Genomic DNA, 25,733 nt, shown 5'->3' on the forward strand with positions numbered 1-25,733 from the left:
ATGGTGAAAGACAGGGAAGCCTGGCGTGCTGCATATCATGGGGTTGCAAAGAGTCTGACATGACTGAGCAACTGAACAACATTGTTTAAGCCTCCTAGTCTGTGATATTTTGTTATGGCGGCTCCAGTTAACTCCCTTACATTTAGGCTATAAGAAATTCCTGATGGTCCTCCAAAATTCAATCCCATCCATCTTTAGAAAAGAAACATTAAAAACCTGAAGACCATTCAAAATCAGGGAGGACGTTTATCTTTCCAAGAGATTATACGAGCTCTGCAATATGGAAGGCATTCTCACTCATGAGGCTTACACTCAACAAAGAAGGCAATTTCAAAGGGATCAGAGGATTCTTAGAACCTGGAGCTGATACATCAAAGACGGAAGATCTAATTTTCACAAGCTTAATGGTGCTTCTGTTACTTGAAGTCACTGCTAGCAACACCTGTGATCTGAATAATCCTTGATGATCTTACACATTTGAAGCAACAATTTCAACTGGCTTCTCTATATGGATTGTCAAGATGTTCAGGAAGACGGTCTTCCAACTCCAATATTTGTTTAGCCATATTAAATCTTGCAATGTGCTTTTGTTACTTTTAAAGTACTTCTTATGTATTAAACCTTGAGACTTCAATTTCATGGAATCAAAGAGTTCATATACACCCCTTTATAAGAACCACATAGAATCTAGTATGTTGCTGTGCATATAACCAATGTGAGCTCACGGCATATATTTGATTAATACCTGACTCTACATAATTTAATTACAAATAGACCTTTCTTCCATAACCAATTTAAAATAGTTTTTTCCACTATTGCATCTATTTGACTTTCATCATAGCCCTTCTCATTAGCATAAAATATCTTGTCTATCAACAGTCACTCATCTCCTATCTTTCCTATTACAATGTAAGCAACATGCAGGAACCCTGCCTATCATATATCTTTAAGAGCCTAGAAAAGTTCCAGGCCAAAAAAAAAACACACTGGTGCTCAGACAATATTTGTTATTTTTTTTTTAATATTAATGGCATTTGTGACATTTTTAATTTATTTAAATTTATTTTTAATTAAATTGAGCCTCATGAATAAAATGAAAATATTTTGAAGTATTCTTACTTTTGGTATGGATCAGATATTTAAAAATAGCATGTATCTTTTCCATGTCTGAAGAACTTCATGAAACAACCTGTCAGATGAGTTCTAATTTGCTAAAACATTTACCCCTTGTTGTGAGGAAAATTTTGCCTTAGAAATTCACGTGCAAAAATGTAAAAAGACCTCCACGGTACTTGTTATAATTTAAGATCTGTAAAAATGGATTTTGGCTTTCCAGGTGGTACTAGTGGTAAAGAACATGCCCACCAATGCAGGAGACATAAGGGAGGTGGGTTTGATACCTGGGTCTGCAAAATCTCCTGGAGGGGGGCATGAGTTATGAAGTAGTACCTACTGGAACATCACATATTTGTTAGTGCCTGAAAAATACCCCTGGGTGAAATTAGCTTATGATCATCACACCATGTGTGATACCCAGTTACTTTAAACGTATATAAACATATACCTTTAAAGATATCCTCCACTTATCTGAAACTCAATGGAAATATTTATTACCAGAATTAGGAATTATATGCTTATTGGCCAAGCCAAACATGCCTTATCTTTAACTTCAAAAATAAGTTAAAAAAAAAAAATTCTATACACTTTTCAAGTCTTTAGTGCGCAAGTTAAAGGCAGATATGCTGAATGCACATTAGAACAGAAGGAAAACAGTTCATCTGTCTACGAATGAATGGTAACATCACTGGAAAAACTCAAATATTTTCTGCTATGATTAATGCAGAATAATAGCATAATGGTGACAGAATCACTGGCTCTATGAGTATTCATAATTTATATTTTGTATTAACTAAGCCCAGGGACAGAGGAGCCTAGTGGGCTGCCGTCTATGGGGTCGCACAGAGTCGGACATGACTGAAGCGACGCAGCAGCAGCAGCAGCAGCAGCAAGCCTTGATTATAGGCCTTCCCTGGTAGCTCAGCTGGTAAAGAATCCTTTTGCAAAGCAGGAGATCCTGATTTGATTCCTGGGTCAGGAAGATTTACTGGAGAAGGGATAGGCTACCCACTCCAGTTTTCTTGGGGTTCCCTGGTGGCTCAGCTGGTAAAGAATCAGCCTACAATATGGGAGACATGGGTTCGATACATGGATTGAGTCGATAACCTGGAGAAGGGAAAGGCCACCCACTCCAGTGTTCTGGCCTGGAGAAGTCCATGGTCTATATAGTCCATGGGGTCACAAAGAGTCAGAAAGCCTTGATTATAATCTTTTGTTTAAAATAGAACTTGCACATATACATTCATTCAGTTTTTTAAAGATATTTACTAATCATTCTGTTTGCTTTTTACTAATTGCTAATTATTCTGTTTGCTATTTACTAAACATTTAGTAATCATTCTGTTTCTCTTGGGAAGTGAGATATACAAAAATGAAATACCTTCTACTTGCTGCTGAAGTTTCAGTAAGAGAAGATGACAAAATAAGTTATATTTATTTCAGAATTACTGGAAACCTAAGTACAAAGAAAGCCAATCTATATAATCTTAAAAGTAACTGTTTCCAACAATAAAACATAATACAGAATGCCAGGGCCTCCACGGACTCGAAAAGGACAAATTTAGCCTGGGATATAATAATAACCTCAAGTTGTATTATTAAAATGCAAAATTTGAAAACCATCTTGCAGAGTGACGGAATGGGCTTTGTTAACAATTGAGTTGTTCAATTTGCCTAAAAACTGAAAACCTTTAGAAACCTCTGCGGTGACTTCATGACCTTTACTGTATTACAAATAGGCCTGATGTTCAAAATCCACATCCATTATATGCTTGAATGAGCTCAGTATTTATTGTTCTTTTGTGTCATTAAAAGAGCTAAAAGAGTGGGAAAATTCATAATGTAAAGAAAGGTCAAGTGGTAATCATGGTGTGAAATGCTGTTACATGTGTAACTATCATAATTCTTTAGATTTTACGCTCCCTGGAGGGGAAGTTGTTCAAAATTGTTCACCTACAAAGGTTTATTTTGTGCTAAATATAGCTCTGCACTCCAAAGGGTGGAATTAGCCTGACCTTTCGCTCCTCGGCGTCGGCGATGGCCTTTTCTCGGCTCAGTTTCTCTGTCTGAAGCCCCATCTTTGCGATCAGAGCTTCAGCATCCTGATTTCTCAGTTGTAACTCAGCTTCTTGAGAGGCAAGTCTGGCTTTCAGCTCTCCCACCTAAAGGAAAAGTCATGACTCTGTCAACAACAGCAAATATCAGATATAGCTTATTATTTTAAGTGAATTCAGGGATGCCTAACAATTTCTAACTTCCATCTGTTTCTATCCTGATTTGACTTTAATTCCATGTGCAAAAATGCAGCCCCATTTTTTTTAAGAAAACACAGGAATCAACAGAGTAAGTTTTCCATGGTTTTGTGGAAAATGTCATTAATTTATGTCAGCACCAACTAAACATTTATCTTCTCAACTCAGTCTGTACAGTCAAGGAAGCACCCCCAGCCATCCCCACCTGAGCACAAGTCACACAAGCACCCTGCTTTTCTGGTCCTGCGGGGTATAAATATTACTTTTTTTTTTTTTTAAATCATAAAAAAGAACAATCACAGCCATTTATTTTGATTCCATTGCTGAAAACACTTCAGGGGTTTCATCATGTGAGCACCATTCCACTGCTATATGCAAGGGCCCTTACAACCTCTGCTTCAACACAGGCTATTTACACTCTGCCTTGGAGGTATGGCTGGTACTATGACCGCTACCTGTGCTATTAGAGTTTAAGCTAAGACTGATGTTTTAGCCTCTCTGTGAACTCAGGCTCGTGCCACACAGTGATGCTTGCTTCTTTCTCCTTTTCAGCCAAGTGAAACTGGTCACGTGGCAGGCCATAATCAAAAGCATCATCCGAGAGATTAAAGGAAAATCATTTTAAGCACTGATTTCAGTCTGTAAGGAAGCTGTTAGGTCTGAAATGTCCAAAGCCACTCAAACCCTGGAGGCAAGGTCTTACTGATGAAGAGAAGTGACCAGAGCCCTCCATTATGACCTATACTAAATCTGCAGAGGGCATACATGGCCATCAAGGGGCTTAGGGCTTTATTGCAATGCATTAAGAGCGGTAAGGGTTAGATGTACGTCAGACGGCATGGCTATCTGGCTCTGTGGGCTGCTGCCACATGAAGACCTCTCTCCCTGCACACAACCTGATCTTACACTATCCGGCTTTCCAGCTATTTACAGAGGACACTATGCTTCCTCTCCATAATCAACTGATTTTAAAAACTCTTTAAGGTGTATAGAATCTGCCTGCAATGTGGGAGACCTGGGTTCGATCCCTGAGTTGGGAAGATCCCCTGGAGAAGAGAATGGCAACCCACTCCAGTATTCTTGCCTGCAGAATTCCATGGACAGAGGAGCTTGGCAGGCTACAGTCCATGGGGTCGCAAAGAGTCAGATACGACTAAGCGACTAACACTAACTACTACTACTACTACTATTACTATTACTGAGTTGCTTCAGACGTGTCCGAGTCTGTGTGACCCCATGGACTGCAGCCTACCAGGCTCCTCCATCCATGGGATTTTCCGGGCAACAGTACTGGAGTGGGGTGAGTTGCCTTCTCCAACACTAACTAAGGTGCTATTAAATATTCAAACCACTCTTCTGATATTAAGAGCATGACATGCACAAACACCTGAAGGAAAGGAATCTTTAACAGTCCTTCCATTAAGACCTGTGTATCTCCTTCTCAGACTTTCTGTTGTTTCTAGCTGAAGGGGAATAAGGGGGCTCCAAACAGTCATGAACTTGGCAGTCACCATGAATCACTCGTCCCTTTCTTTCTTCTTCTCCTCAACCCCCAAATTATAAGCACACAACTGAGGCGACTGTTAGGAAACCACAGATTCTTTCCTTTTCTTTTTCTCTATGAATGAGATGCTGCCATCACTGAGAAGAACCAGGTGGCTACTTCCCATGCTTTTATCTCTGTTACTAGGGAAATAAACTCTCTGAGAGCAGCGTCAGCCCCGCCTGGTACTGCAGTTCAGCTTAGCCAATACTGTTACATTTCCTGGGGCAAACTCAACAGGCTCCTCAACATTCAATGGGACATTAAATGCTCTGGGACCCAGATCTCCTTCACGTTTAGCTTCACAGGTCTCCTAGCAAAGTCTTTACTAGGGAAAAGGGTCTTGATTCAAGTGAGGTGGAATTAGACAGGAGGAGAAAAGTGAAAGTGAAGTCGCCCAGTCCTGTCTGACTCCTAGTGACCCCATGGACTGTAGCCTACCAGGCTCCTCCGTGCATGGGATTTTCCAGGCAAGAGTACTGGAGTGGGCTGCCATTTCCTTCTCCAGGGGATCTTCCCGACCCAGGGATAGAACCTAGGTCTCCTGCATTGTAGACAGACGCTTTAATGCCTGAGCCACCAGGGAAGACAGGAGGAGAGAGAGAAGACAAATGAAAGAGAAAGAAGGCAAAAAAAACTAAGATAAAATGTATATAAAAAGGGAGACCAAAGACAGACATTCTTTAAAGGGACAGAAAGATGCACAAATAAAGATGCGTTCTTTGGGAGTTTTCTGGCAACTATTATTTGCATTGGGCGTCCCAGGTGGCTTGGGGGTACAGAACCTGACTACTAAGGCAGGAGGCGCATGTTCAATCCCTGGGTCGGGAAGATCCGGGGATTCTCGCCTGGAGAACCCCCTGGACAAAGGAGCCTGGCAGGCTAATGTCCATGGCATCACAAAAGTCAGACACGACGGAGTGCACACACATACACACACACTCTGTGTCACTCAGTCTTGGAAACTGTCCTGGGAACCTCCTCACTCTGGTTTCTCTTTCCCAATCATGGTCCGTCTACTCACTGTTCAGAAACGATCACCATCTGTCACTGAAGAGCCATACCTTGGTGCATGAAACGAAGGGGCAAAGAAGCAATGGGTGCCTGACCTTTAGAATGTTTGAAGGACATGGCCCGAGAGTCCTTCAGGGTGAAAGGCGCCAACATACGCTCCCCCAACCAGGTTCTACCTTATTTCCAGCCTAGGCACGGACTGTCCACCAGCATCCTTGGGAAGAAAACTGGCCCAATCTCTTGAAAAGCATATGGGCATACAATCTAATGAAAATACTCTGTAAAGGTCACTGGAGTTTCTTGCTTTGAGGTGAGCACCAGTGAGAAGTATATTTTTCCCCCCCTTCTAGCTCGAGGGCCTGGCTGGCCCATCACCAAAGTCTTTGTCTTCTCACATTCTGATTTTTAACCAGTTACAGTGAGGCTCCGGGAGGTGGTGATGGACAGGGAGGCCAGGCGTGCTGCAGTCCATGGGGTTGCAGAGTTGGACATGACTGAGTGACTGAACTGAACAGAGGCAGCTTGGAGCCATGGGCTTTATATAGATCTGGGCTCAAACTCTGAATTCATGGGCTCTGTGGCCTTCAATTCTTTGAGCCTCATGTGTAAATTCACATTAGCAACACCTACTTTAAATATTGGGTTTTTCACCATGAAATCAGATGATATGTGTACAGACCCACAACTAACACCCTGTGCTAAGTCTCTTCGGATTGACTAAGGGAGATTAGAGGTGCTGCCCTTCAAGGCAGTGGAGGATGTGTGGCTGCGGATGAAGCTGGATACTATCATCTAAGAGAAATGGTGGCTAAAAGGAGCAGATCAAGCAGGAAACAGCTGTACTTAGGGATCCCAGTCACAGCAACCCTTATCATAGCACCAGCCAAGAAATGACGCCTTCACTCGGGATAGAGAATCTGAGACCAATGTGACAACAAGCCCAGAGCACTGGGAGATGAGAGGAAACCAGCTGTGCCCATTCCATTCACCATCATGACACCGCCCAGCACAGAGCCAGGCCAGCCAACCAGCTGTGACAGCGTAAGTGGCCAATACCTTTCCAGGCTTAGGAGAATGGGAACTGTGTGTTCTCTGTATTGTTATCTATAGATTTTAGGACCAGGTATCTTACACAAGTGGGTTAAAAAGCTGCTTCAAAAGTAAACATATTTTTCAATGTTAAGAGCACAGGTATCACTGAGTAACAACATACCCTGGTCATACCTGAGAGGCTGTGGTTCTCAGCTTCTGGACACCATTCACCAAGTGCTCTTTCTTCTGGGACACCGCTTCTTGTTTCTTTTTCAACAGGTTCTTAAACAGTGATATCTGTTCCAGAAAACTCTTTGGGGTCGTATAGTTGTGTCTTCTCTCATTCTGGTAATACCTGGTACTCATTTCATGTACACTAGTGTGAACGTGGGCCATGAAAAGGCTAATAGAGTCTTTATCCTGGGGCTGAAAACGTACACATTGCAATTCGTATGAAATTCTCTCAAGTGAAAACAAAAATGCCAACTTAAAAAAAAGAAGAAAAATCAGCAAAATTATACAGTATTTATTTTCTAAAAGCCAGCACAACTTACAGTAGATCTAGGAAAACTTAAGTCTTGCAGAGATATCCACAGGTTTAGAGAGAGGACAAGAAAGTATTCAGTGCAGTCACCTCTTCTTGCCAAGCAGGGCAAAGGATTTACCTGTGCTCCACATACCAAACCCAAAAGCCAAGATGCAACACAAGCTGCTTTTTACTACTTGATTTTTATCAAGTGTGTGAAATAGAAAATAAAGAAGCTGAGACACTGTACTCAGGGAAGTATTTTTGGTGTCACTTTTAAGCTAAGCTTTAGCCAGAGAAAACCAACAACTCTGGAGTCACTGGGAAAAAACAAACAAACAAAAAAACAGCTTAAGCTGAGAAATACACCATTTTAGAAGAATTTATGTTGCAAAAAAACCTAGAGGGTAAGGTATAAAAGTCACTGCTTGTGGGAGAACAACATACCCATTCTCATTCGGAAAACAAAACAAACGAAAAAGGAGCGACTCTCCTTTGAAGAGTCCCTGGAGAACTCCCCACTAGACATTCTTTCCGTTTTGTCCTCTACGACTTCTGAAGTAGTTAACTTTTTAATTTGTGGAGTCACATCTCCCTCATTTTAATGATTATTTATTGCATTCTGTACAAGATGAACCAGGTTCAATTAATCAAGGGAAGCCTAAAAATCAATTAATATGAATTAAATGAGCTACACCAACTCTTAGGAAAGTCACACATAATTTACCAAAGTGTTGTCAATAACACTCAGACATCTTTGGGGAAATTGCGCACAAGTGGCTGGTGGTGCAGTTAAACGTTTCAAAGCTGTGCCATTAATATCACAGCCAGGGGTGCGAGGAGAGACAGGCCGATTCTTGCTGGAGAAGAACGCCTCCAGAGCAAAGTCCAAACACTCCACTTTCCAACCTCACGGAAAACGCCTGAATGGGTTTAAAATATGTACAGACTGGATTGTTCTGCATATGAAAAATCCACTGTGCTAGTTACTAAAATGTTTTTAAAGCACAAGTTAAATATAGAAGGATACAAATTCTGAATATTCTTTGTTTCCACTTGATCTGAGACATACGTGTATCACCAGTGAATTCGGAAAATAAATTTTTAAGGAAGTAATGCCATACAACTCACATCCCTGTGGGGATCATTTTTTAAAGAATCTGACTGCAATATAAATATGGGCAGAAATTCACTCGTGTCCTGTCTTGTTTTAACAAAGCTCAAAGCCAGCATGTATCTTTCTAAAATAGATAAATATGTCCCCAGCCAAGTGCAACCTCCTTGCAGCAAAGAAAAAAAAAAAAAAAAAACCTGGCCTCTACCCAACCATGATCCTTATGAGGAGGCTCCTAGGCTGCCCTGAACAGGTCTCTTTAACAACAGTTTCATTTGTAAATCCGAGATGGAAGAAGTGGTTTCCGGTAGAGCTGGAAGAGGCCCGAGACAACTTGTCTCAATGGGGCAAAATAACTATTGTTATCGGGCTTAACAAAATGGCACAGCATGGGAGACTTGCAGAGCCAGGGAGCAGCTGGTTGTAATTCACACTGTTTTTCAGAAAACTCTAATCGTTCCAGAACAGACCTCTTTGATGACTGGTCTTCCCTGCATTCTCAATTTGTCACTTTCTCTTATGATAAGGTCAGTAGTGACAGCACTTCCTGACATTAACAGCTGTGGCTTTTAAAAGGGTCATTGTAGAACTACTAATTGCAGTAATTTCATTAGCATAAATTATTTATTCTGCCATTCATTTATCTCTAATTTTCTTTTGGGGGGCAGGGGGAGCTGGGAGGAGAGGGCTCCTGGTACAGCTACAGCAATGGTGATGCTATGCTGTATTTTTCACTTTTACAGGATGGAGCGAAGAACATCATTCCTGCTACATATGGCCCCTTAATGAAAACTGGTTGATCTCATTTGCAGTCATCTTGCAGCCAATCACGGTGAAGGCAAAAATAAAAAGAAGCAAAGTGCCAGTATCCAGTGATTATAAATGCAGGGTTTCCCCACTAAGATGCTTTGGAAAACAATGCTGGATCCAATGCAGAGTCAAATGCAAAGAAGAAACTGTTTTTTCCTCACATTAATAAAAAGTGTTTAAATTCTACTCTCTTGGTTGGCTCTCTGTAAACACAGAAACACAGATCTCTTCTACTTGGTGTCCTGGTTCTCAGGCAGTGGGAATCACTGCCATACCAAGTACCCCAGCCACCTGACTTTTACCACAAATGTCCAGCACATCACTGCTGTTGAAAATGACTGCAAAATTGGAATGAAAACCAATACCTGGAAGCCAGAATGAAATCAAACCCTGTAAGTGCTGCGTAAGATTTTACACCTTCTCAAGACTAGTAAAGACGACTATTTACATTCAGTACTTTAAAATTCAGTTCCAGAAGTAATTGCATTCAAGTAACAGAGCTAGGGGAAAAGGCAATGGCACCCCATTCCCGTACTCTTGCCTGGAAAATCCCATGGATGGAGGAACCTGGTGGGCTGCAGTCCATGGGGTCGCGAAGAGTCGGACACGACTGAACGACTTCACTTTCACTTTTCACTCTCATGCATTGGAGAAGGAAATGGCAACCCACTCCAGTGTTCTTGCCTGGAGAATCCCAGGACGGGGGAGCCTGGTGGGCTGTCGTCGATGGGGTCACACAGAGTTGGACACGACTGAAGCCACTTAGCAGTAGCAGTAGCAGCAACAGAGCTAGGAGGGGCCAACGAGGGCAGATGAAAGGAAAAAAGTTTTCCTTTCAAGTTTAACTTGGGATAATTTTGTAACATATAATGTCATATATCTATCATAGTTTTCTTCAGAAAATATTTCTATATTAATTTTTCACAGCTTTACTGAAGTATAATTAATATATAAAAACTGGACATATTTAACTTATTTTTAATAATTGTGAAATTATTGATTTTCAGTAATTCCACAGCTATTATTTGTACTTTTTAGTTCTTTTGGGAGCTGGTCAATCTATTAGAAACTGTGGTAGCAAGGCTGGTTTATTAAATAACAAAAATTGAATAATGCACAAAGTGGCACAAAAATCTTTGAGCTCCTCTGCTGATGTCCTCGTGGTGCTAATGGACTCTCAGGAAAATACTGCGGAGGCAGTCAGGGACGTGGGGTTTGAATCCTGAGACCTGGTGAGAGTTTCACTTCTGTCAAACTGGGCAAGTTATTCCTCCTGCCACAAAATCAAAAGCTAGACATTCCTCACTCCTTTTGACTCTGCTGCTTCTCTTCCTTTCAAGCCCTCCTTTGGAAAAGGCAAACATTTGTGCAATAGTCCATTCCACTGTTAGCACGTGTTTTCATTTTTGTCTTAAGTTTAGAGACCAAGCCTGGGTTAAAGGCAAGTTGAAGCCCAGCACAAGCTAGTAATCTTCCAGATGAGCTTTTGATCCTTGGAGGTAGCCTTCCATGGTTCACTGACAGAATATTAAAACAAAGAAGCAATTGAGGTCTGAGGGTGTGAGGAGGTAAGACGGAAGCCAAGCCAGCTAAACATCTCTCAGAGAAAGAAGTCAAGGGAGGAGATGGTTCTGGCGAGACCAGTGAAGAGGAAAGTCACAAAACGATAGCTAGGAGGGACTGATGTTCCTGTGTGATTCAGCTAAACTTCCAACTTAATAGCAAGTGCAAGTTCCTGGGCAGCTGTGAAAATCGGACCCTCCTTTCCAGGTAGAGGGGATTCCTAAGTTTTCATTCTAAGTTTGCAAAAACCCTGGAAAGCAGCATTCTATTGCTTTTTGCAATTCTACTGTAAACTTAATTAACATGCACAGAGCAAGAAATGTATGGTCGGCAGTATATTAGTGCACGTGTGCAAAGGAGGAAGGGGGCTGAAGAATGGGGAGTATATTAACCACCACCTGGGCCTTTTCTCATCTGTTTGAACACAGGCTTAAGCTGGTATGAGATTTAGGCAGATTCAGTAAGAATTTGGTTACATTTGCTTTTGTCTTGATCTTTTAAAATGATACCAGTATTCCTCAGAAAAAGGATATTTTTCACAAATTCACAGAATTTTTCTTGCACAGGGTTATCAACTGAATAATCCTCACTTTATTTCAAAGGAAGAACTGTGCTAAAAATTATGAACAGAAATGCTACTAATGTACCTCTCACTAGCAAAATAGCATTTACTACGCTTTATGCTTGGTCTAACATTTTAAAAGGAAGCTAGAAACCAGTCACAAAGTCAGTCTTTGAAATACAGCAGTAGAGTAACTTTCGTCTTTGAGGATTTGAAATAGCCCAGCTGGAATTCCATCAGCTCCACTAGCTTTGTTTGTACAGATCCTTCCTAAGGCCCATTTGACTTCACACTCCAGGATGTCTGGTTCTAGGTGAGTGATCACACCATCGTGATTATCTGCATCATTAAGATCTTCTTTTTGTATAGTTCTGTGTATTCTTGCCACCTCTTCTTAATATCTTATTCTTTGGTTAGGTCCATACTGTTTCTGTCCTTTATTGTGCCTATCTTTGCATGAAATGTTCCCTTGGTAGCTCTAATTTTCTTAAAGAGATCTCTAGTCTTTCCCATTCTACTGTTTTCCTCTATTTACTTGCAATGTTCACTCAAGAAGGCTTTCTTATCTCTCCTTGGTATTCTTTGGAACTCTGCATTAAAATGGGTGTATCTTTCCCTTTCTCCTTTGCCTTTTGGGTCTCTCTTTCTCTCAGCCATTTGTAAGGCCTCCTCAGGCGACCATTTTGCCTTTTTCCATTTCTTTTTCTTGGGGATGGTCTTGATCACTGCCTCCTGAACAATGTTATGAACCTGTCTCCACAGCTCTTCAGGCACTCTATCAGATCTAATTCTTTGAAGCTATTTGTCACTTATACTGTACAATCGTAAGGGATTTGATTTAGTTCATACCTGAATGGGCTAGTGGTTTTTCCTACTTTCTTCAATTTAAGTCTGAATTTGGCAATAAGGAGTTCATGATCTGAGGCACAGTTAGCTCCTGGTCTTGTTTTTGCTGATTGTATAGAACTTCTCCATCTTCATGTACAAAGAATATAATCAATCTTATCTCGCTATTGACATCTGGTGATGTTCAAGTGTAGAGGCGTCCCTTGTGTTGTTGGAAGAGGGTGTTTGCTATGACCAGTGTGTTCTCTTGGCAAAACTCTGTTAGCCTTTGCCCTGCTTCATTTTGTACTCCAAGGCTAAACTTGTCTGTTACTTCAGGAATCTCTCGACTTCCTGCTTTTGCATTCCAGTCCCCTATGATGAAAAGGATGTCTTTTTTTTTTTTTTGGTGTTAGTTCTAGAAGATCTTGTAGATCTTCATAGATCTGTTCAACTTCAGCTTCTTTGGCATTAGTTGTTGGGAATAGACTTGAATTACTATGATATTGAATGGTTTGCCTTGGAAACAAACAGATCATTCTGTTATTTTTGAGATTGTACCCAAACACTGCATTTCGGACTCTTTTGTTGACTATGAGGGCTATTCCATTTCTTCTAAGGGATTCTTGCCCACAGTAGTAGATATAATGGTCATCTGGGTTAAATCCACCCATTCCAGTCCATTTTCGTTCACTGATTGCTAAAATGTCGATGTTCATTGTTGCCATCTCCTGTTTGACCACGTCCAGTGTACCTTGATTCAGGGACCTAACACTGAGGTGCCTATGGTATATAGTTCTTTCCAGCACCGGACTTTCCTTTCACCACCAGACACATCCACACAACAACGGGCGTTGTTTCCACTTTGGCTTAGGCTTTTCATTCCTTCTGGAGTTATTTCTCCACTGAGCTCCAGCAGCACATTGGGCACCTTCCAACCTGGGGAGTTCCTCTCTCTTTCAGTGTCCTTATTGTTTTTTCATGCTGTTCATGGGGTTCTCAAGGCAAGAATACAGAAGAGGTTTGCCATTCCCTTCTCCAGTGGACCATGTTTTATCAGAACTCTCCACCGTGACCCGTCTGTCTTGGGTGTCCCTACGCGGCATGGCTCACAGTTTCATTGAGTTGGACAAGGCTGTGATCCACGTGATCAATTTGGTTAGTGTCCTGTGGTTGCGTTTTTCATTCTGTCTCCCCTCTGATGGATGAGTATAAGAAATTTGTGGAAGCTTCCTGATGGGAGAGACTGGCTGTAGGGAGAACTGGGTCTTGCTCTGGTAGACAAGGCCATGTACAGTAAATCTTTAATCCTATTTTCTGCTGATGGGTGGGGCTATGTTCTCGCCCTGTAGTTTGGCCTAAGGTCAAACTATGGTAGGGTAATGGTGACCTCCTCCAAAAGACTCATGCCAGCATGCTGTGCCTCCCAGGACTGCTGCAGCCAGAGCTCTTGTCCCTGAATGGGACAGTGCTGAGTCTTGCCTCCATAGGAGACACTCAAAGACAGATCTGGCTCAGTCTCTTGTGGAGACCACTACTTCTTTCCTTGGGTCTTGGTGTGCAAAAGGTTTTATTTCTGCACTTCAAGCATCTCTGGCTGGTATGAGGTTTGATTTTAAAGCGATTATGCCCCTCACCCCTCCTATCATCTTGTTGGGGCTTCTCCTTTGCCCTCGGACATGGGGTATCTTTTTTGGTGGGATCCAGCATTCTCCTGTTGATGGTTGTTCAGCAGCTAGTTGCAATTTTGGTGTTTTCACAGAAGATGAGTGCACATCTTTCTACTCAGCCATCTTGACTCACTCAATATGCCAATAAATTTGGAAAACTCAGCAGTGGCCACAGACCTGGAAAAGGTCAGTTTTCATTCTAATCCCAAAGAAGGGCAATGCCAAAGAATGTTCAAACTGCCGTACAATTATGCTCATTTCACATGCTAGCAAGTTCATGCTCAAAATCCTCCAAGCTAGGCTTCAACAGTACGTGAACCAAGAACTTCCAGATGTACAAGCTGGATTTAGAAAATGTAGAGGAACCAGAGACCAAATTGCCAACATCTGTTGGATCAAGAAAATGCAAGAGAATTCCAGAGAAACATCTACTTCTGCTTCACTGACTATGCTAACATCTTTGACTATGTGGATCACAATAAACTGTGGAAAATTCTTCAAGAGATTGGAATACCAGACCACCTGACCTGCCTCCTGAGAAATCTGTTGCAGGTCAGGAAGCAACAGTTAGAACTGGACATGGAACAACAGTCTGGATCCAAATTGGGAAAGGAGTACATCAAGGCTGTATATTGTCACCCTGCTTATTTAACTTATATTCAGAGAACATCATGAGAAACGCTGGGCTGGATGAAGCACAAGTTGGAGTCAAGATTGCTGGGAGAAATATCAATAACCTCAGATATGCATATGACACCACCCTTATGGCAGAAAGTGAAGAGGAACTAAAGAGCCTCTTGATGAAAGTAAAAGAGGAGAGTGAAAAAGCTGGCTTAAAACTTTGCATTAAAATAGCTAAGATCATGGCATCTGGTCACATCACTTCATGGCAAATAGATGGGGAAACAATGGAAACAGTGAGAGACTTTATTTTCTCGGGTTCCAAAATCACTGTGGATGGTGACTGCAGCCATGAAATTAAAAGACAATTTCTCCTTGGAAGCAAAGCTATGACAAACCTAGACATCATATTAAAAAGCAGAGACATTACTCTACCAACAGAGGTCTACCTAGTCAAAGCTATGGTTTTTCCAGTAGTCATGTATGGATGTGAGAGTAGGACTATTAAGAAAGCTGATCACTGAAGAATTGATGCTTTTGAACTGTGGTGTTGGAGAAGACTCTTGAGAGTCCCATAGACTGCAAGGAAATCAAACTAGTCCATCTTAAAGGAAATCAACTCTGAATATTCATTGGAAGGACTGATGCTGAAGCTCCGATACTTTGGCCACCTGATGCAAAGAGCCAACTCGTTGGAAAAGACCCTGATGCTGGGAAAGATTGAAGGCAGGAGAAGAAAGGGGAGACAGAGGTTGGATGGCATCACTGAGTCAATGGACATGAGTTTGAGCAAGCTCCGGGAAATGGTGAAGGACAGTTAAGCCTGGTGTGCTGCAGTCCATCGCAAAGAGTCGGACACGACTGAGCCACTGAACGACAACAAAAGGAACATAGTATTTTCCTCCTTGAGTGGACATTTTCCCAGACCAGTTTGGGAGATGGCAGGAAAATATGCCATTCTGATGTTGCCAAATCTTCAACAAGTTTTACATGGAAGGGATGCCAGAATGTGGAATAAAGTCATTTTCTTGACAATGCTGATGATACTCAGCTTGTGTAACTATTTTGCAGTATCTCAGCAAAAGGACAGAGCATTTTCACTTGCCAGCTGGAGGACATGCCTGAAAAGGATGATCTCCATCTTGCTGAGATCCTCTTTTCTACTCCTTTCAGAGCAAACTTCACCCCTCAGAGAGCTCACCTTCTCATTTCCATTCAATAATCTCTCTTTTCATCAAGCCTTGCTTTAAAGTGTGTCAATTATTCATCTTGACTTGAAAAACCAAAAGCATCACTTATCTTTTAACACCTGTTTCTCTTGCCTTTTCCCCTGAATTTTCCTAACTGGGACCCATAGACTTCTCAATAAGCCCTGCTCCCAATTATCATTTTCAAACTGATTCCCAGGCACAGCCAGAGGGTCGCCCCTCCCTCCATACACTGTGTCTTCCCGTCCCCGTTTCCAAGGGTCCTGTGAGGTGTGTTTATGGACACAAAGTCATCAGCTAAATAGCTGGTGATACTCAAGTGTCAAGCTATGTGGTCATTCTGTCAGCTGTCACTTGAGTTCAACGCCAGGTAACAGGAAAGTAGCACAAACACTTACTGAGAAGCAATCAGCCCACACCCCTGGGTTCTGAGTGTGTACTGACTGAAAATTACATGTCAACGCACACAAAACCACTTGCCTTGAATGACTCCTTTCTCTGTGGCTAAAGCAGGGGAGGGTCACCTTTGTGTAAGTACCTTACAGTCAGCAAATGAGGTCAATAATTAAGAAGTGCCTAAATTATGCTGATAACTCTCCTTCTTAATGATCAAAATTAAAACTAAGAAATTGATCAAATTAGTATTCATTTAAAAAATGTAAAAGCTGTTTCTGACCTCTACTGAAAAGGCCCCACACATTTTTAGAACATGGACACATTGCACTCTGAATTATAATTATTGCTCCTGAGCAACAAATTAGGAAGGTGGGAAAGTTAAATAGGCACGCAGCACTGGGATGAAATCGTCTGGCTAATTTGTTTCCAGGCATAATTCGGCGCCACAGAAATGGGAAAGTGCTTTTTGAATTCTTATTTGGCACTCAGCATCCTATAGGAGGCATCGTGATACCACCAAATAGAGCTGAGCACCTGCCAGGAGCCCTCTGGACTTAAAGCAATGCAAGTCCCGCCACAACCAGCAGATGTCAATGGTCACTGGCGTATTCAAGCTCCTTCAGGAAGAGCTGTCTCCCTCACGGGCAGGAGAAAACCTGCATCAGAGCAGCAAAGGCAAGAGCCTTAACGCACCGTCCAGACACTCGGTTAAACCTCGTTTCCTCCTGTTTGGGAAATGAACATTAAGAAGCCAAGCACACTGTTCCTTTACTCTTCCTTACCAAGCCAGCCTGGTCAAACGAACTGGATAAAACAGATTTTTGCTTACTAAAGGATACACGCTGGCTCTCTCCCTCTAGTAATGTAGTGTTCTGAACCCTCTTGTAATTATCAGAAGACAAAATAGTGACCTATGTAATTCCAGGGATGCGGTGGACCTAGCATTAGCTGAAGACATTTGTGTTAGTAGCTGTGACCATTCTTTGTGATCATATTTAAGGATGGTCTTCTGGATTTTAAAGTATAAAAGACTTCTGATAGATTGAACGCAAGTGTTAGTCTCCGTTAAGCGGGGTTCCTTTGACTCTTCAGAAGACACATCATGGGGAGAACAGCATTTCAGACAGACATCAATCGATCCTGTGATGGCACACTACTACTCTGTTCATGAGAACAAATTGACATATATTTCCCTCAATGTAAGAGGGGCTTTGCGGTGCTTCCTGGCCAGTGGAAAACAGTGACTATCACTTAAAACAGCAGAACGACACAGTAATATTACTCTCTCTTTACCCCCCAAATCCTGTTGTTGTTTTAAAGGTCTGGGTAAGTTCAATGTTAGGGGTGAATATAGAGACAGGCAAGAGAAAGAAATTTCTGGCTATGGAAAAAAAAACAGTGAAATAGAAGAGTCCAGGTTTTTCATTTATTTATAGAAATGTTTTAAGTGTGTGTGTGTGAAGACAAGAAATTGAGAGAAGGTATTTGGATATCTTAAACTCTGTCATGTATGTCTTTAATATGTTGCATGACAGTTCTTCCTTGGCAATCTGGCACTAAATAGTTAATAAACTTTAGGGAAAAAAAACATTTAAGATAAAGCTTTATATATTATGTATATAAATATAAATATGCAGTAAAGCTAGCTGTATTACAAACAATTCATTAAATAAGTAAAAATGCCCAGATTTCTAACCATCTGGCACCAGAAGATGTACTATGAACAAAATGTGAAAGGATGGCTTTGGAAAAGCAGCTCTTAGACCTCTGGGAGTAAGGGAGGCCACAGCAGGCTGCCTGCTCACGGTTTCAATCGGTAACGGACCTCACTCCTTATGTATCCCCAGTCTTGTTTGTGGCTCTGAGAAGCCCTTTTCCTGTCTGACTTATTCTAGGCATCCTTTCTCCTCAACCCTCCATGGAATTGGAAGACAAAACTCCCTAGGAAATGTTCACAATCACCATCCTTCCAAACTACCTAATCAGAAAGATGCTCGCTTCACACACAGCTTAATTTCTAGGAGGTCTAATGATTCCCTCATATCCGCATTTCTTTTTCTCTTTGAATCTGAATGAAGTTTTGTTTGTTTTGTTTCATGTGACCATTTGAAAATGCAATAGGAGGTGGAAATTTCATCATGAGCAAATGATATACATGGACCCATAAAACAAAGAAGCAGATACATTATACAACTTAATGATTACTAAATCCACGGGGGCTGATTTTTTACCTAGCAATACCATAAATGAGAAAAATCATAAAAGCGCCTTACTTTGTTAAGATCAAGCATTGCATAGCTATGAGTGGCTACTTTTTTGTTTAGGTTTCTAGTTGTGGATTTAAAGGATTTATATACAGTAAGCCCCAGTTATGACTCAAGTCATACCCAGTTATGACTCAAGCAAGTGATGATCCTGACCTTTGGTGAGTCCCTGGATGAGTAAGAACTTGATCGCATGCTGTGTGTGTGTGTACACATCTCGACTGAACACTAAAAGACCAGTCACTATATTCCATAGAATGTAAACTCACAAGGATGATATTATCATCTTAAACAAGGACAATTTTCTGCTACAAGGTGTATTTTGGAAATTATTTACTGAGGATTTGGGTCAGAGTGTGCGAGTACATGAGTGTTTTGAGAGAGAGAGAGATTGGAGGCTGACACAGCATACCTCAGTTCCCTTGGTTTCCTCAATGAACCTCCTGCTGACTGTGACCAGAGCCTCCTGGGGCCAAGCATGGAACCAGTCAACAGCCGTGCAGTTAACCAGGGCTGGGAACTTCCGGGCTCTACTTCTCAGCGTGTGACCAACCGGAGAGAAACACAAAATGATCTGTGGAGACACGGGGGCAGGGCAGAACCAGGAGGGTGATGAGTGAGCAAAGAATTACACTGAGACCCTGGACAATGAAAGAAAGGAGCGCAGCCAACCGTGACATTAAAGCAGCCTAAAGCACCACAGAGTGGAAAGCAACATTAACCTCCCTGCTAATCAAAGTACACAGGACCCCATCGGACATACAGAAGTACTGCTGTGTGCTTTCCTTAAAACCAGTCCCTCTCCTTCTGAACATTTTTGATGATCATCATATATAGTGAGAAATTCATTCTTTTCTATTACACAAGTCACATTATGACAGTAAAAAATAAAAAATTAAAAATCAAATCTCTGTGATAATACCAAGACTTTCATCTTCTGGCTCCTATTATGTAATTCAGCAGGCTCCTTAAAACTGTGTATAAGATACTTTTAAGAAAACAACATTTTATCATATTGAATACTTTGTTCCCATTTAAAATAAAATACATTCACTTGAGTTCATACTTAACATTCTTAAAAGAGTAAAAAGATCGGTTTATACGTGATCCCAATGAGAAATTTATAAGTTTGCAAAGTTCTATTTAAGTATTCAATGACTTAAGAGTTCATTTAAATCGGGAAGTTTCCACCTTCTCTTTAGTGACTCAGGGCTGCTGCTATCAAGAGTACCTGAGTTCCGGCTGAGACACGTGTCCCCGGAGCTCAGTGAGGCAAGCAGGTTGTCAGAAGGCGGGCGGGTCTGAAATCCCTCCTGGGATCATCAGATGTGGCGCTCTGTGTGTGTACTGGCACAAAGGAGGTGCTTACGAAGCTCCCTTTTGTGCTCTGCCTTCTCTCCCAGGTCACTGTGGACTTGAGGGCACTGGGGGCACTGGTGCCAACTGGGATAACATCTGAGGACGAGACTTGGATTTCTGTTTTCTAGGCACAGCTTGCACTTGATGACATACACAAAGCTCTGCAGTTCTCTTAATGAAATCTCTCACACTTTGAGATCAGGCATCTGACAAAACCATTTTTCATGAAATATGATTTTTCCCGCATTGCATTTTAAACTTCATGTCATAAAAGCCATAATAATACGTGAAACCTTATATTCCCATTTAATAGGTGCTTTTACTCTGTTAATTTTATATACTATGGCTCTTCAACAACTCGAGATGAATCCCAAGATCTTAAGTGATTTCCAGCAATGCATAAGCTGGCTGATCATTTATTTTTTTATATTCAAGAGTCTAATTACAAGTCTAATGACTGCTCTAAAATTGCATGTCCTCAGGAACAAGCCTCAGTTACAATGCAGAATTTTTCACTTAAAATTGAGATTTTAGATTTCTCCTCTCAGCCTTGACTCCCTAAACAAGAATATTTTTCTTTAATGTCCTCCAAGTTGGTTTTTCACACCCAACTTACCTCTCATTCATGACAATTTTGGAAACTTCATTTATATGTAATTTTAACAAAGACAGAGGAGGGGGAAGCTCATTTGAGTTACTAAATATTTCCATCACTTCTACACTTGCTATATTTCTACATTTATTACTGGCATACTATCAGGTCTTAAAAGTGTGTTAGAAAATAAAAAAAGAAAAGAAAAAAAGTGTGTTAGAAAACAAAGCATGTGAATCATGTCTGGTTAGCCTCAGGAAAAAATACTTTGAGTAAATATCACTAGATATGCCTTATTTATTGGAAGATAATATAGAATGCTGATTAAAAAAAAAACTATTTCTTTTTCTACAATTTTACAGTTGAAGACATTTTTTTCCCCTATGTTATTTATTGTGGCTTAAATAAGGAGGCTCACAGTACCATTTAAATTTCACTTGGAGGGCAGGCGACAGGAGACTGGTAGTTTTCACAGTTAAGAGTTGGTGAGAAGCGCAAATTCTTGGATCTAATCCAGACTTGGGAATCAGAGGACTCAGGCCTCTGGGTGGGGCTTGGCAAACTGTTTGCAACAAGCTATCCAGGTGACTCTGACACCCACAGCTATAACCTAATCATCTGAGATTTTCTGTGGGAATACCTAAATGAAGCATTTACATTTCTAATGCTTTTGCAGTTGGTGAAACACGCACAGAATCTAAATTTTTATCTACATACAGAGTGAAATAGAAAATTTAGAGAATTTTAAATAAATCAGATAATCCTTAATAGCCTACATCTTATCCCATAAAATAGACGCTGGGAACAAAATCAGAGACATATGCTTTTTCACAAGTACTTCCTAAGAAGGGAGAGGATTCCGTCCTACCAGCCTGGAGGAGTGCGAGGACTGCCCAGATTCTCAGATCAGTAATTTCCACCTTTGCTAGAAATCTAGCACAGATTCTCTCCCCATCCAGCCTTCCGTGGCAGTGGTCTTATGTCAGGTTTTTTCGAGAGCCCAAGTGAATGTCTGGAAACTGTTGGTTGCTTTGTTCTTTTTAAAAATAGTCTCCACAACTTCAGATATGCTCGAGTAAACTTGAGTTGTTGCCTCAAGGAACTCTGTTGTGGGGGGGCAGGAAATCATCCTATAATGATCCTATTATATTTCTCTCATTTCATGAAAGATTAACATAGTAAAGGACTGATAAGAAATAAGACAAATAAATGATTAGAAAAAAGGGTGTAATATCTATAATTTACCCTTTCAGTTCTGTTGACATATAATTGACAAATAAAACTGTAAGATATTTAATATGTACAATGTGACAATTTATAAACAGACATTGTTAAAGGATTCCCCCATATTAAGTCAGTTACACACCCTTCACCCCATATGTGTACTTTTTTTAGTGAGAATATGTAAGCTCAGCAAATTTCAACTATACAATACAGTATTATCAACTATGTGTGGGTGTTAGTTGCTCAATCGTGTCTGACTCTTTGCGACCCCATGGACTGTAGCCCACCAGGCTCCTCTGTCCATGGAATTTTCCAGGCAAGAATACTGGAGTGGGTTGCCATTTCCTTCTCCAATTATCAACTATAGTCACCATGTTAATCACTAGGTCCTCAGACCTTCTTTATCTTGTAACTGAAAGTTTATAGCCTTCTACCAATCTCTCTCCCTATTTCTCTCACCGCTTACCAATCACTTTTCTACTGTTTCTCTAAGTTCTACTTTTTTTATTCCACACATTATTGTTACAGTGTAGTGTTTGTCTTTCTCTGTCTGGCTTATTTCACTTAGATAATGCCCCCAAGGTTCATCCATGCTGTATTCCCATTGTGTTTGTGTATCCATATGTGACTGTGTAGTATATGTGTGTGTGTATCTTGCATTTTCTTGATTTGTTCATCCCCTTACGGACACTTCAGTTGTTTCCATACATTGGCTACCATGGATAAATGCTGCTATGAGTATGAGAGTGTTTTTGGTCAAATGCTTTTTCTCCATCTACTGAGATGATCATATGATACTTAGCCTTTATTTTGTTAATGTGGTGTATCAGGATGATTGACTTGTGGATGTTCAACCATCCTTGCATTCTGCAATAAATCTCACTTGATCATTTTGTAGGATATACTTCTAATGTACTGTTGAATTCAGCTTGCTAACATTTTGTTGAAAATTTTTGCATCTGTGTATCAAGGATATTGTCCTGTAATTTTCTTTTCTTGTGGTGTCCTTATCTGGCCATGGTATCAGGGTAACACTGGCCTTATAAAATGAGGGTTTCCACTCCTTCTATTTTTGGAAGAGACTGAGAAGGATTGATATTAATTTTTCTTGAAATATTTGGTAGAAGTCACCAGTGAAGCCATCTGGTCCTGTAAAATATACCTATGAAATACTTCAGTCTACTATAACATGCATGCTAATACTCATTTTATTTTATACCTTAGGAGCCATTATCTGGTTATCCTCTGATGTACATCAGTAGAGACTACACAGGCTAGGGATGCTTAACAAGCATTTCACATACTCTAATGGAAGCCTGCATTATTAAGTTGGCTACCTGAGCTCTTAGCTAACTTCTCCTATCACCGTAAGTGGTTGGTTGGTTAGCATCATGAATACTGAATATGATTGTTCAATGATGAAATGATATTGTTCATGATATCTTAGAAATACAGAAAGAGCTGTACTTGCACCTCCACTGACATACAAAATAGGAAAATACATCTTGAAGTATCCCAGTAATTCTCCCCTTGACACCTTAGACTTTGGGTTTGACCAGTTCTGTGGTAAATAGCTTATAGAAAGGAGAAAGTTTTTGTACTTCTATGCAATACCAATGAGAATCTTAGCTTAATCCTACCATGAGATATTTCTATACCTGCCTCAAAGGAAAGTTCCCAGAGGACTAGTCAGGTTCCTAAAAGGACAGAGTCGGGATTACAAGCTTATAGGGCAGATTTTAAGACTTCACAACTTGTTTTAAGTTATGTGCTACAAAGCCTATATACACTAGAGTTCAGTCTGAGGCTTCTTTCTTTGCAGCACACCTTAAACTGGGAGATTTGGGGAGATCAGTCCCCATCCCCTGAACTGATGTCATCTACTTCCAAGTACTGAAGTTCCTGAAATATATCCCCAGATAGTTCCTCACAATTGCAAATGACCAAATTGGCTTAAGTTAGTTCTCAGCAATGGACTGGAAAGAAAAGTCAGCTAAGAAAGTTAAAAATGCCTCAGACAGCTGTGCTCTTTTCTAAAAGCAAGTTCTCACAAGTAAAAAGCAAACCCTGAAATCACCATCTATATATTTTCTACAGCTCTAACATTTGGATGTCAGGAACTTGCTTTTGGTATCCATACCATAGAATTTTCTATTCCCTTCTTTCCCCTCTACACAGGTGTTATGACTCATTTGTAATATCCCCCTTTTCATTGTGCTCTGTAATACATTTCAATTTCTTTTAGATTAGATCCCATGCAAGTACATATTCATTTGTATATCACTAAAGGCCTCAGTCCATTTCCTCTTGTGACAGAAATTTGAATTGCCACCATCACTGTATTTTTTCCAGTTGGTATGTTTATTCTCATATAGAGGTAATCCTCCCACATGTTCACTTCAGAAGCTTCTAGCCATAACTTGTGTTTGCATTTATCCTCAAAGTCTTAGTGTTTTTCAAGAATGATGAGATCTCAATCTTACTGAGAGAATCCTCATAGGAATGGAGGTTTAGCCTAGAAACGATTCCTCAGTTCAACTGTTTTAATATCACTATCATCTTTATATATTTTTCTGTACCATCCTCTCACCTAATAACCATCTAACTTCAATTATTTTTATGAGGTTCAACAGCATCTACAGCATGCACACATTCTACAGGTATTTATATTTATTTTCTTTCTAGGTAACACACAATGAAATCGTTTCCATGACCTTTCACTTGTGAATATTGGTCAGTACAGATTTTTACAAGGGGTAAAAAAATTTTCACTGGAGAGTTTTAATTATTTTATTTTTTTCTTAACTGAAAACCTCTTCAATTCACAAAGTTGCATGTCGAAGCCCAACAGAGCAAAGAGCAAATACATTCTTGAAGAGTAAAGACAGTAGGAATTATATTTCCCACTATATTTCCTTCCCACTTATCCCTGTATACATGAGGGGAGGAATCCCTTGTCTGTAGGGCTGGCACTGCACACACTGCCTTCAGGCTGGTCTGCAGCCCCACAACTTCATATAATGGTGGTTATTAAAAACAGAACCTCAGATGCAGATGCCTGAACATCCACTAAATGGGTCCATATTTGAAAGACCCAGAAGGTTTCTCCCTGTGATCTGAGCTGCTCAGTTAGCAGAGTGGTCCCCCTTTTGCTGACATTCTGTGCACAGGAAGTTGCAAGAACAAGTGCCAGTGATGCTGGCAAACCCCACTTCTAGGCATTTAACATATGGTACAGGTAGCGATTCAAATAGGTTATAATGAAAGATTATATGATAAGTGGTGTTGGGACAATTTGGGGGAGAAAAAGAAAGGCCACCTTATATTGCAAAAAGCAACCCAGGGCGAAACATTAAAGAAACTATAGATCAATTTAAAGAAAATTCAGAATAATATTTTCATAACCACAGAGTATGAAAATGTTTCCTAAAAAGCAAATCCATGAAGAAAAAAAATTAAATATATTTAACACTACATTATATAAAGAGCTCCCATAAATCAATTAAAATTCTAACAAACCAAGAGGGAATTGGCAAAGGGTATAATTGGATAAAGGGTTCAAACAGTTATTGAAAATAAAGTGCATTCGAGTTAAATAGTTCACCCCATATGCCAAATTCTTAGAATCATTTGATATTTTTTTCCCTGTGGGAGATTTTGAAACAAAATGACAAAGAGGGAGGTAGAGAAAATAGAGATGTGAAAAAAAGAATTAGTTCTGAATAAATGCTTTGTATGTGTGTCTATATACATAGAAAGTTGGAAGAAAATAAACCAATAGGTTTTCAGTCATTATCTCTAGATAATATAACTAAGCATAGTTTTTATTTTCTTCATATGGTTCTGTATTTTTTAAAAATTCTTTATAACGAACATATGCTTCTTATAAAAAATGAATCTCTTCTCTCTATATACATGCATGTATACACACATATACATAACATATATTTGTCTTTGTTTACTCACCAAGTTGTGTCTGACTCTCTGTGACCCCATGGATGACAGCCCACCAGGTTCCTCTGTCCATGGGATTCCCTAGGCA

The 25,733-nt window shown here is 40.4% G+C and overlaps 1 protein-coding gene and 1 long non-coding RNA gene across 2 annotated transcripts in view; one reads left to right on the top strand and one right to left on the bottom strand.

Moving 5' to 3' along the window:
* DNAH11 (dynein axonemal heavy chain 11) overlaps positions 1-25,733 on the bottom strand; it is a 369,705-nt gene that overhangs the window by 131,938 nt on the left and 212,034 nt on the right. The window contains exons 55-57 of the mRNA XM_027539949.1: positions 18,929-19,090; positions 7,150-7,383; positions 3,132-3,278 (exon numbers count right to left, since the gene is read on the bottom strand). Of these exons, the coding sequence (XP_027395750.1) occupies positions 3,132-3,278; positions 7,150-7,383; positions 18,929-19,090 (543 nt within the window). The remainder of the gene's footprint in view (positions 1-3,131; positions 3,279-7,149; positions 7,384-18,928; positions 19,091-25,733) is intronic.
* On the top strand, positions 6,863-9,593 carry LOC113891640. Its single transcript, XR_003510831.1, has 2 exons — positions 6,863-6,966; positions 9,341-9,593. It is a non-coding gene; the product is annotated as an uncharacterized LOC113891640 (long non-coding RNA).

This window comes from Bos indicus x Bos taurus, chromosome 4 (assembly GCF_003369695.1).
Source record: "Bos indicus x Bos taurus breed Angus x Brahman F1 hybrid chromosome 4, Bos_hybrid_MaternalHap_v2.0, whole genome shotgun sequence".
In the NCBI taxonomy this organism is placed as follows: domain Eukaryota; kingdom Metazoa; phylum Chordata; class Mammalia; order Artiodactyla; family Bovidae; genus Bos; species Bos indicus x Bos taurus.